The 12657-nt window shown below is 33.7% G+C and overlaps 1 protein-coding gene across 1 annotated transcript in view; it reads left to right on the forward strand.

The window, feature by feature from the left end:
• Positions 1-10360, forward strand: part of NUS1 (NUS1 dehydrodolichyl diphosphate synthase subunit) — a 32418-nt gene extending 22058 nt beyond the window's left edge. Inside the window, exons 4-5 of the mRNA XM_051997616.1 lie at positions 5828-5927; positions 7446-10360. Of these exons, the coding sequence (XP_051853576.1) occupies positions 5828-5927; positions 7446-7536 (191 nt within the window). The 3' untranslated portion in view covers positions 7537-10360. The remainder of the gene's footprint in view (positions 1-5827; positions 5928-7445) is intronic.
• The last annotated feature ends 2297 nt before the right edge of the window (positions 10361-12657 follow it).

Below are 12657 nucleotides of genomic sequence, written 5' to 3' on the forward strand. Positions count from 1 at the left end.
TTATTTCACTTTGCATCAATTTATATAAATCTTTCCAGATTTTTTTTGAGAGGAAAATCATTCAGTATAGTATTGTGGTATTTCATCACAATCATCTGCAGCAATTTGTTCAGCCATACTTTTCCACCATTAAAAGAATTGCTAGTTTTGTACATTTAGGTCCTTTTCCTTTTTCTTTTTATTTATAAAATCTCTTTGGGAGTACAGATCTAGTAGTGGTATTGCTTGGTCAAAGGGTATGCATGATTTTATAGCTTTTGGGGCATAGTTCCTAATTGCTCCAATGAGATCATTTAATGTTGTACATAGTATACACAAGATTATGTTAAGAATCTTATTTCTTGTTGAGATGTTACTGATTATTTAATGCCTGGTCAGAGAACCCAGTAATATAAAGATACGTTAGTAGAGGATATTTTGATTTTGAGGGAAGGAAAATGCTGACTTAGGAGCCAAGCATTTATTTATTTATTTATTTATTTATTTTTTTAAATAATTTTTTATTGATAGAACGCATGCCAGGGTAATTTTTTACAGCATTATCCCTTGCATTCATTTCTGTTCCGATTTTTCCCCTCCCTCCCTCCACCCCTTCCCCCAGATGGCAAGAGTCCTTTACATGTTGAATGGGTTGCAGTATATCCTAGATACAATATATGTGTGCAGAACTGAACAGTTTTCTTGTTGCACAGGGAGAATTGAATTCAGAAGGTATAAATAACCTAGGAGGAAAAACATAAATGCAAGCAGTTTATATTCATTTCCAGTGTTCTTTCTCTGGGTGTAGCTGCTTCTGTCCATCTTTGATCAATTAAGGCTCTCTTTATCAAAGAGGTCCACTTCCATCAGAATACATCCTCAAACAGTATCATTGTTGAGGTATATAATGATCTCCTGGTTCTGCTCATTTCACTCAGCATCAGTTCATGTAAGTCTCGCCAGTCCTCTCTGTATTCATCCTGCCAAGCATTTATTTGTGATGATAAATTCCAGAATGTGTTTGAGGTGGGTGGAAATGGAGTTCTGTAGAGTTAAAGAATGTATGAAAACTTTAAGTCAAGGAGACTATAAAGAAGTGTCATTGTTGATATTGCTGTCACCTAGAGGGGTTAAATGAGCAGAAATGAATATGTCTCAAGAGTTGGAAGTTATTGAAGAAAGGAGGAAATGGGTTTCATATGCAGTAAAAGACTGCAGCAATTATTTAATGACAGTCCTTTTAAAAATGTGAATCATACTTCCTCATTAGATGTAGCTGAGTTTCCTGCACTGTTTCTTTCTTTTCGAATCCCGGCTTGTTCATCCATTGTGTTAATTATCCTCCCCAACTTTTTTGTCATTGGATTATATAGATTTAGCAGAAGAGAACCTTAGATATAGATAATAAAACAAATGCAGAAAGGTGAAGAGAATAGCCCAAGGTGGTGTAGCAAATAGTGACAGAGCTGGTTTAGATCCACATCTGCCCTCTCAATTGTACTCTCACCTGTCAATTTGACCAACATGCTATTGGTGCCTTTCTCCAGGTTATTAATAAAATGTTAAATATTTTAGGATTTGGGTAAGTAGTGTTACCTCAGTCAGTACTCATTGTTAATTGCAAGAAGAGTGGTGAAAAGGCTAGTACTATGAATTTTTCCCATTAGGAGTACATTTTCAGTCTAAAGCTTAATCATTGCAACTCATCAGAATTCCTCAGAAGGACAGTTGAAGCTTCTATCTGTTGAAAAACAAGCCAGCCCAGCCCAGACCAGTTGGGCTGCTCCCTTCTTGACCTAACTTGCTTTTTGAGAGGAACCAAGATCTTTATATTTTTACCCCCACTCTCTGTAGTCCAAGCTTTCTTGGGGGAATAGGGAGAGGGACTGGATTTGGAGATAGAGGCTGTGGTGCTGTGCCCTCCATTGCCCAGGAGTCCTGGGTCATTGTCTACTTCCTTCTTGCTTGAGCTACCGACATTGCTCCTGTTACTGCTGCTTCTCCTGCTGGGCTCACAGGATGCTCTATGCCCTTTCCTATACTACTGTTTTGGGAGCTGGGAGACCATGTAGTGCAACCACATCATCCTGAAGGAACTGCCTTGTGGCCTGCCTGCTGAAGGCCACAACCTCAGCATCCTGGTCGCCAGTTTGACAGTCCTGTGTACCACTGTCTTTGCTGGAGAAGAACTGTCCACAGCTGAGGGAAATAGCAGCAGCCATGGCCAGCCAAGAGTGATTAGTGCTGAGCAAGGATCAAGGGCTGAAGCATTTTTTTTCTTGTCAAAATTCATCAAATTGTATTCAGTGAGTTTTGAAGTAGACGAATGCTAAGGTAAACTGTCTCAGTTACAAAGAAGAAGAGTTAGGACACCTTAATATGAATGTTTTAAAATCACAGTTTCATCTGTCATAATACTGTACTCCTTCCTCTCATTAATTTCTGTTGGTATCATTTTAGATAGATGCTTTGAAGAAGCATGAGATTAATAATCTGTGGTTCATACAGAGATTGTACACTTTGTTCCTTTTTAGGATTTGAAAGCTGATGATGAATCAGTGAACCCTGCAAAATCTTAGGCTATTTTTTCTTTTTTAAATTAAAATAGTAATTTTATGATAATCAGTAGTGGAAAAATTTTGCATAAAAGCAGCTTAATTTTACCTGTAGAGTGGTAGAATGAGAGGTCTGATTTTACAATAATCTCTTGAAGAAAACTGGTGTAAGATTTTGAACAATTAGTTTAAAAGTCTATAACTTGGAAGAGCAAGGTTTCTCATGAAAAATGATCAGGCTATATTTTAAATCAGCTTTAAAGGTGCTAAAGCCTATCTGTGGCATTAATTAAGGCATATAGTTTCCTGAAGATTGAGACCAATGACATAGGAAGAATCTAAGCAGTTTTGATGATAATAGATCTTCTCAAGGTAATTTATTTTAATAATTAGGTGATTGCTTAGCTATTTTAGAGTAGATGGAATTATTGGATCCTATTAAGGAAAAACACTGAAGTTTAAAGTATCAGAGTTGGAGGGGATTTCAGAATCCACTTAATAAAAATTGTCTGTAGAGGAATCTCCTCTACAAGGTATACAGTGTGCAGAATGTACATAAATCATAGAACACCACTTGTTAATGAATAAAAGCAATAAACAATAAATAAATGTATTATAATTCATAAGTAAAATAAAATCAATGCTAGAACTTTTTTTATCCTTACATAAGTAGATGAAAGTCAGCAAATCTGTTTATTTCTGAAGACTGAATCCAGAGCTTAATGCTGAGATCATTTATAATCTTAAAATTTTATACTTAAAAAAAAAAAGTAAGTCTATGAGTGATTTAATCAATGATCATTTGAAGTTATATCTCTGTAATTTCTTTCCAGTAGTCATTCTCAAACCTAATAGGTAATAGGGTGGCCCTTACTGATTTATGCCCATAACCTGCTATTGTGTTAGGTGGAGATTATGTAGAAAAAGTACAATAAATCACCTAAACTTCAGAGGGTTATTTGTAGAATTAACAATTCCATTTATTTATAATTATATAAACTTTTAGTTTTAATATATGGTCATACTGTTAGCAATACAGAGCCTGTCAATCAAACAGATTGTTTTTAATCTGGCCTAAAATATCTTATTTCAAGAATGCACATAAGCAGTAAAAGGTTAATTATCAAATAACTAATAATTCTGGTTATAAATGAAAGGAAAATTATCTCCATATTATAACCTTTTGACTAATTTATGTAAGTTAGTGGTAAGTGGATTAATTGGTTTTTTCCTTAATTTAGGTAGCAATCCATAGAGAAATGTCCCTTAGTAACAGTTTTCTCAATTTAAGTTTATTATGGATAAAACTTTGGCAGAGACATTGTTAATGCTAATATTCAAATCTGAAATTATTTCCTTTGTTCATGCAAAGTATAAAGTTTGGAAAATTGCTTTCATTGTTTTTAACACTATATGTGTTAGTTGTATGCATGTTTTAAAAGCATGTTTATTAGATTGTAATAGACAATTTCAAAGACAATTCCTGTCTTTGAGGACAAAGACTATTTAATCTTTGTACCTTTCTCAGTATTTAAGTGTCCTGTATACACTTTTTATTGAATGAATGAATAATAGGTTAATTTCCTCCTTGTTTCCTCCAAACATGGATCAAAATTAGGAAGAAAAAGATTTTGTTAGAGGCAAACTAGGCATCTTAGAAGCAAACTACCCTTTTCCTCTCTCAAAATTAGTTTGACAAAAGGCTGAATGAAAAAGGAAGGTGAAGACTTGGCCATGGGGGACTTTATTTCCTAAAAGTGAGGTCTCCCATGGAGAACTAATATCAATCCTAAACATAAAAGTTAAAGGGTAGGGGATCTTTGTGTTTGTTTCCCTGTCCTGCCACTTTTTAGAACAAGATTTCTGCTTAATGAGAATTATTTTCTAATACATCTTCAGGATCACCAAAAAACTCAGTTATTTTCCATTTGAGGTTAGTTGATTTCACAGATAATGAATTTTACCACAGGTTTGATATATCTAATTTATCTCTGTTAAAATGTCACATAGTTCATTTCCAAATATTATGCACTAATTCACTCTTTCTGAGAGAAAGACTGTTATTAATCAACCAAACTGATGAAAACTTTATTATATTATATAACTAAAGTGAATGTGCTAGAGGTAAGAACCTACCTAAAAAGCAAGGTTATTAGCTAAAAGGAAATTTGGATGAAACTAGTATCTAGAAATCACTCAAAGGGTTGTTGGAATAAAAATAAGCTAATAAGATGAGATTCTCAGTAATGTGTACTGGGTAAAGAAAAAACTAGGTAGATGGACAGACATTAATTGGGAATTTGGTTAATGAAATTGTTGTGAATTTATATTAGGTCATTTTCTCCTAAAACCTCCTCTTGATGACCTCTCTTTCTCCCCCAAAAAAGAACAAACAACAACAAACAACCTAACATGGATCAGAATTAGGAATAATTAAAATTTTGTCTTATGTATTTGGCAACTCTGAAAGCTAGGTCTGAAACTTTCAGATTAGTTTGTCAAAAGTCTGGATGAGGGAAATAAAGCCTCCATTTTTATCCTGCTAGAATTATCTATAAAGCTTTGGTGTTTTTTCTTTTAAAAATAACAATTATGTTAGTGAATATAGTAACTAAAGAGATTAACAAATAGTTTCTAAAAGGAAGAAATTTTAGTAAAGTGAAAAGAATCACTAAGGACTGAATCTTTACTAAGATGAAAGAACTTTTAGGCTTTGACTTTGCAGGTTAAGGTTCTGGAAGGAAGTCTTTAACGTTTCCTCACGACAAAAGTTTGTAAACTATAGACTAGAAAAGGATAGAGACTACACTAAATCAGTTGGAGAAGCAGCCCCTATGTGTATTTCCTTATACACAAAAACAAGTAGGTCCATTATAGGCTCTTGCTTTACTTGTTGGTAATACCCCTCTATATACATTTCTTTATCCCACAAACAATAAACATAATTTCTCCACATTTCACCCCTGCCCGTTGGCCCCATTGGATAGTAACACTATATTTTAAGACATTTTTGTGGACATGATTTCAGTTGTCATTGTTGCCTCTGCTAATCAAGCAGATTGTTTTAGATGGGTAGTCTTACAAATAATAATCATTTTCTGCATTGAGACAGAAATCATATGTTAAAGTGTACTTCTTCACTTTGTTCCTATTTTCCTTGAGTGGAAAAATTTTAAATAATCCAAATAAAGATGTGTGACAAAACCTTATAATAAGTATACTATGAAATCTTTTTTTGTATGCTTGAAATAAATAATTCATGTTTATTTCATATGTATTTCTTTATTTCAAAGGTTTGAATGGTTTCCCTGACCCCGATTTAGTATTGAAGTTTGGTCCTGTGGACAGCACATTAGGATATCTTCCCTGGCACATCAGATTGACTGAGATTATGTAAGTAATTAGTGTGCTCATTCGAGTTTAAAATAGTAAATATACTATGAAGTACTTACTCTGAGCCTAGTACATCTAGATGCAGTGGGGCAAAACAAAGTGTTCTTAAGTAGCTACAGCCCTAATAAAGAAAAGGCACATATAAAAAAAGAATAGTAAGGAACAGTGTGACAAAGATATAGTTATCTGGCCTCAAAAACCTGGATTCAACTCATTTAACATCTCAACACTTTAGGAAACTTTCTAAGATTGAAAAGTGCCAGCCTTCATTGATAGAGTTCTCTGTATTAATGAAATCACAAGTCCTGTGTCTCTTTTATAGACAAAATAATGTTATAGGTCGTCATACAATAGATGATATTGTAGCTAGATCCTAGAAAACCTTGAAAGTCAGGTTAGTAATTAATCCTCTCAGACCAGGAAATAACAAAGTAAAAAAATACTTTCAGGAAAATAGGGAGGAGAAAGCATAGTATAAAGAATGTTTTTTTTTTTTTTTGGGGGGGGTGGCAAGTGTGATGAAATAAGTTAAAAAGGCTTTGTAATAATTGATGTGAGAGGACGCTGAGAAGTACAGTGAAAATTGGGATGGGGGTGGGACAAATTCTAGAAACCTCAATAAGGAAGGATTGATGGGACTGATTCTATACAAAGGATGAAGGACAGGAAAAAACAAAAAGACATTAATAGAGGAAATTATGCTACAAACTACATTGGGAAATTGAGAGCGATGCTAAGTTTGCAAGAAAGATGGACAATTCAGTTTTGGACAAAATGTAAAGGATAGTTTTTTCTTTAATCAAAAAGTTTATCACCCTGTGGTGGACCGCTTGGGAATAAACTGCTTCAAACTTAGTTAGGTTGGTTCTTGAACAGATCCCTGGGTTTGTCAATGAAGACATTCCATCTTCTAGATCTTATGATCCACTGGTGGAGTTTTAAAAAATACAGTCACCTCCATGCTCTAGTGAAATAAGTGGGACATTAGTGAGGAATTTTCATTTTATTTTCAAGGAAAATTCAGAAAGAAAGTTCGAATATAAAGCACTTTCCATTTATTAGTTCCTTGCCAAACTGCTTCAGTATCCAACCACATGAAAATTTACCTTGCTCATGGGACCATAACTAAGACCTGCACTGATGCTCATACTATTCGTAGATTGTCCTATTCTTAGATTGCAAATATTGAACACTTTGTGCCTAGCCTTGAACAAGAATTATGTTCTTAGGAAATCTGTAGTTGAAGTAGTCAATCCATAAAAAAGAGAATTTGCTTGTCTTATTTAAGGAGGAAAAACATGTGTAAAGAGGTTTACAGTCTACCAGTACAGTTACTTTAGCATGCGAGAGTTGTCTTAAAAACCATTTATTGATATATTTACTTTTTTGATTTACTTTTATTTCTCAATAGATCTCTTGACATGTTCTTTAATACACTCTTACAATGGTTGTTTTGTCTTTTGCTTTTTAAATACTGCTGCCATCTTTTAACTTTTATTTTCTATATTTCCTTCTCAGCTCTTTGCCTTCACACCTAAACATCAGTTATGAGGACTTTTTCTCTGCCCTCCGTCGGTATGCAGCTTGTGAGCAACGTTTGGGAAAATGATCGTTGATTGCACTGCTTGAATTCAAGCTTTTGGAGGAAAGGACCCAAGGGATTCTGATGTTTACAAGCACCTGTGATCAATTCTGTATACACCCAGTTCACAATCCTCCTCATAATTTATCAACAAACTCAAAAAAGTGTCTTACTTGAGAGCGAGTGTGTGCGTGTATGTGTGTGTGTGCATGAGATTGTGAGTATGAAAGTAAATTTATAAATGGGAAGTGTTGGAGAAGGAACTAATGGACCTGCAGCTTTGAGAAAATAACACTATCCAAGTCTGAAATATAGGCTTCTCAAAAACTTCAGCCTCAATCTCTTCTCTATTTTTGTGGAGAGGGAAGAAGAGGGATGATTGAAGCTGTTTGGTTATTGTTTGGGGACTTTGAGGGAGGGAGGGTAGAGGCAGGGTTTGGTGGGGTTTTTTTTCCTAGTGACCAAAATTTTAAGTTTTAAGAATAATGTATTGACTCTCTCTATTAAGTGGAAGCATTCTAAGTTTGGGAACTCTCCAGCCTAACAGTTTGGCGCGTTGCTCACATGTTATAAGCATGCACTTTTGGAGCAAAGAGGGATTTTCATCTGTCATCATATGTCCGTCCATTCCTGTCCCTTGCTGCATCATGAACCAGCTGGGTCACTTTAGAACCCTTGACCTTGTGTGCTTGTTTATGGTATGGACCATGGAGATCAGGGACAAAAATGTTTTGCTACTTTGTAAATGAAAAATTGAAAAATTCCTAAAATGTTTTCTAAAAGGAAGTGGTTGTCCAACAATAGTTTGTGAAATGAAGGGATAGTAAGTTCCTTGAGACTAAGGAAAGCGGCTTTGGTCTCTTATTTTTGGGGGGCAGTTTGTTTTTAAGCAGCAACCAAGTATTTATATTAGACCAAAAGTGTCTAACTAACCATTTGTGAATAGCAAACAAGTGAGGGAAGTTAACAAAGGCAGCTGGTTATCTCCTCCAGAAGTGATCCAACATCTTCAGACTTCTTCCTTCCTTGAGTAGCATATTTAAGTTCCTATGAATGGAGCTTAAGAATTTTTATATGGCATTAATTGGAATTTTTAATTTTTTTTTAAAGGATTGTAGCCTCTGCAGGGAGTTAAATATTACCAAAGTCTACAAAATGATTGGGCTTGGGTTTTTGTTTCCTTTCTTGAGAGAGAAAATAGCTCTGGTTCCATTTTTATTTTTAAAACTATGAATATCCACTTTTTTAAGGCATTTAATCATTGCCTCTTCCCTCACTCCTGCTCTTAAATTAGGCATAAGTCACTGTTCGGATTTGCTATATTAGTTTTGGGGAGAACCTGTCTACAAGTGTACAATATTTGGATCGGAATTGGGCATTTGAAATAGGGTCATTATTTAAAATTTAGGTTTCAGAAGCCTGTGAAGTAGTGGTTGAAGACTGGATTCAGAGAGCATGGTCTGTAATTGTCCATCAAGTTCTGAAGCTATGAAGAATAAATGTATTTCAGCAATGGGTAATAAAATCCCCAAAAATGATTTTGAAAATACACTTGAAATAAAATCCATTAAAAACTGAAATTTGGTCAAGTGATATTACTTTGCACTTCATGTTATTTATATGTTGAAACACTCTGGGTTTTTAAAATATTAATTTATTGCTGAAAGTTTTGTCTTGATTGAAGTTACAGCATACCTCTTAACTTATCCTTTGCTGGTGAACTGTAGCTTAGTATTCCAATGCTGTGTTCCAGGTTCTGCTGAAACTTTTTTGCCTTCATTATAACTGTAATATTTCTGTTAACTTAGAAATAAGCTGGAAATGTTATATTTGATTTTAAAGCAAAAAAAAAAAACTTAAGGGAACATACCTAAGTGAAGGGAGTTAATATAACAGTGCATTGCATATTAAGTTGATACAGTAATAGTCAAATATTACATGCAATGGATCATTAAAATGGTATAGTTTAAATATGAAGAAAGTTACAAGCCTGCTTTTTTTTTTTTTAAACTCCTTCCATTTCTTAAAGAATTGTATGTCTTGCATCTAAAATAAAGGATTAAGCTGTGACCTGAGTAGTTTGTATATTCCTTGAGGGAAGGACTTAAAGAGGTGGCTTGAAGCTCTGAGTTTAGATATCGACATCCAAAATCTCATAAATGTGAGCTGGACTGTACTACATTTTTTTTTTCTTTTCTAGCATTGACTTTTAATTAATAGTTATTCCCATCAAAATCCCAATAAGTTGTGCAGTCTGTGCTCCCAAAAGGAAATAGAAAATTCAAAGAAAAGTGTTACTTATCTTTCTGGGCAACTAAAGATATTTAAATATTACTCTTTTTATAATCCCTGCAGTGGTAATATCCAAATTAAATCATTCATGGCTAGCAATAACTTGGAGCACAGCAGGAAGTTGGATATTTGAATTTAGTTGCATTCTTGTTGTGTTACCAATTTCTTACAGAATCTCCATTACCAAATTATGAAGTTGGGGAGCTATTTTGGGTTCTGATAGCAAATTACTACATATTATGACTAAAGTTTAAGAATTCCTATCTTTAGGAGGCAGATGTTAACTTTATGAACAGTGCCAAATACACTGTGTATATCTACAACTTGATCTTTGAATGTATGTCCTTTGGTTAGCCCTTCCCGTTCTGTGTGATGGTACCATGTGTAGAGCCAATTAAGTCCTCGTGATATTCTGTATGGCTGTAGACTTTGGAAACATGTAAATAATGTGTAAAGCAAGTTTTTATGATTAAGGAATCAAATTTATTGAATTTTATTATTGAAAGTTGAACCTGAACCTGTATGAAAAAAAGAAAACAATAAAAGAATATAATCTTTCCATGGGCTGCAGTGTTATGTGAACACTACATTGATTCCATTAAATAACTAGAATGTTAATGGCTACCATTTTATATATAATACTTTTAAGTTTTTCTGAGCATTTTATATTATCTTTTTTGAGGCTTAAAACAATCCTAAGAGGTTGATGCTATTATTTCCATTTTATAAGCTGTAGAAGTCAAGTTGCTGCAGTTGATCACACAACTAATTGGTATCTAAGGCAGGTTCACTGGGCAGTGCTTCCTTATTCCAAGACCAACTCTAGTTACTATGTCATTTTAGTACCTCTATATACAAGAGTTTATGCCCATACTCTAGCCAGCAAGGCATTTTCTGTACTTCTGCATCAATAATGTATGTGACCAAATATCTGTATCATTATGTATTATAATGTTGGTTCTCAAAATATTCTCATTGACTTATTAAACTTTCTTCGGGCTTAGTTTTATCTCCCATTAGGTTATGAGCTCCTTGAAAATGCATTATTTTGGGGGGGAGGGAGAGAGAATGGTAATCTCCAGCATTTAGGATGGAGCCTGGCACATGGTTATCATTTAGTAAATGTTTATTGGCTGGCTTATGTCTTTCATATTCAACACTAGCAAAGCCAAACAGTCCTATCATTTGAACAGATGAATCCAAATTACAGAAAGTTTTCATGTAGTTTTAGTAAATGCATGTGATAACAAATAATGTCTTAAAAGTTCAGTATGGATCTCTTAATAAGAGTTAAATATGATTATAATGTGTTGGTATGTATACTAGAGGTGATAAAACATACAACCTGTAGATCACATGATTTGAAATAGTGCAGACAGAAGCAGATTAAAATGTAATTGGGAAATATTCATTGTTTTCTTGAGGTAATGTTAGATATTAAAATCAAGTTAATGTGGGCCCTACAGGGATCCCTTATATAGTTTAGTGGTCCCTGTTTCTATTTGAGTTTGACAACATTGGTGTACGCTGGAAACTTAAATTGTTTTGGAACATTGTAGAGGTAAAGTTTAGCCGAGTCCTAGTGTTGGGAATTGTCTAAAATATTTTTATTAACTGAAGTTGAAATTTCTATGTCTTCAATTTGTATTTTGCAAAGTAAAGTGAATATTCTCTTTCCAATAAGTCTCTATATAATGTTTTACATGATTTTTGAGTAGGCTTAAAACTAGGTAATTATGTAGAGCAAACTCGAGTTAATTTTTTTTTTTTTGAAATCTTGGGAAAAAAATACTGGAGACATCTTTCTGATTTTGTTTTTTAAATTGTTAATGTGGTTTTCCTTTTTTAAGTACCATTTCATTCCCCTCCCTCCCCATTATATGTATATCTATTTTAGCATTTTTTTCTTTTTCAAAATACATGCAAAGATAGATTTCAATATGCACCCTTGCAAAACTGTGTTCCAAATTTTTCTCCCTCCCTTCCTCTTCCCCCTTCCTCATCCAGCAAGCAATCCAATATAGTTTGTATATGTACAATTCTATACATATTTTCACATCATAGCATTAATTTTATAAGATTTTGAGTTCCAAATTTTTCTCCCTCTTTTCCCTCCTCAATTTAAAATAGCAGTGTTTTTTTTCCCCCATTGGCATTTTTTTTTTCTTTTTGATCTCATTTTTCTGTGCAACATGATAAATTTGGAAACATATATATGTGTGTGTATACATATATATATATATATAAGAATTGCACATGTTTAACATTGAATTACTTGCTGTCTAGAGGAAGAAAGGGGAAAGGGAGGGGGAAAAATTTAGAAGGCAAGGGTAAATGTTGAAAATTCTGCATATATTTTGAAAATAAAAATCTATTATAAAAACTTGAAGTAAGCAATTTGATATAAATTAATATATGCAATCATGTAAAACATTTTAATGGGAGTCAAAGTTGTGAAAGAAGTAACAGATCAAAAGAGAAAAATATGAAAAAATAAGTAAATTTAAAAATATGCTTCAATTTGATATGGATAGCATTTTCCATTTGAGTACTTTGCAATTATCTTGGACTACTGTTGTTGAGAAGAATGAAATTATTCTTAGTTGATCATCACACGATATTGCTGCTACTATATTTAATGTTTTCCTGGTTCTACTCATTTCACTTTGCATCACTTCATACAAGTCTTTGCAAGTTTTTCTGAAATCTTTCTATTCACCGTTTCTTATTGTACAATAGCATTCCCTTATGTTTATGCTACAACTTGGTCAGCCATTCCTCAATTGAGGGACATCCCCTCAATTTCCAATGTTTTTGTTACCATGAAAAGAGCTGCTATAAATATTTTTGCATGTG

This window comes from Antechinus flavipes, chromosome 4 (genome assembly GCF_016432865.1).
Source record: "Antechinus flavipes isolate AdamAnt ecotype Samford, QLD, Australia chromosome 4, AdamAnt_v2, whole genome shotgun sequence".
Lineage (NCBI taxonomy): Eukaryota > Metazoa > Chordata > Mammalia > Dasyuromorphia > Dasyuridae > Antechinus > Antechinus flavipes.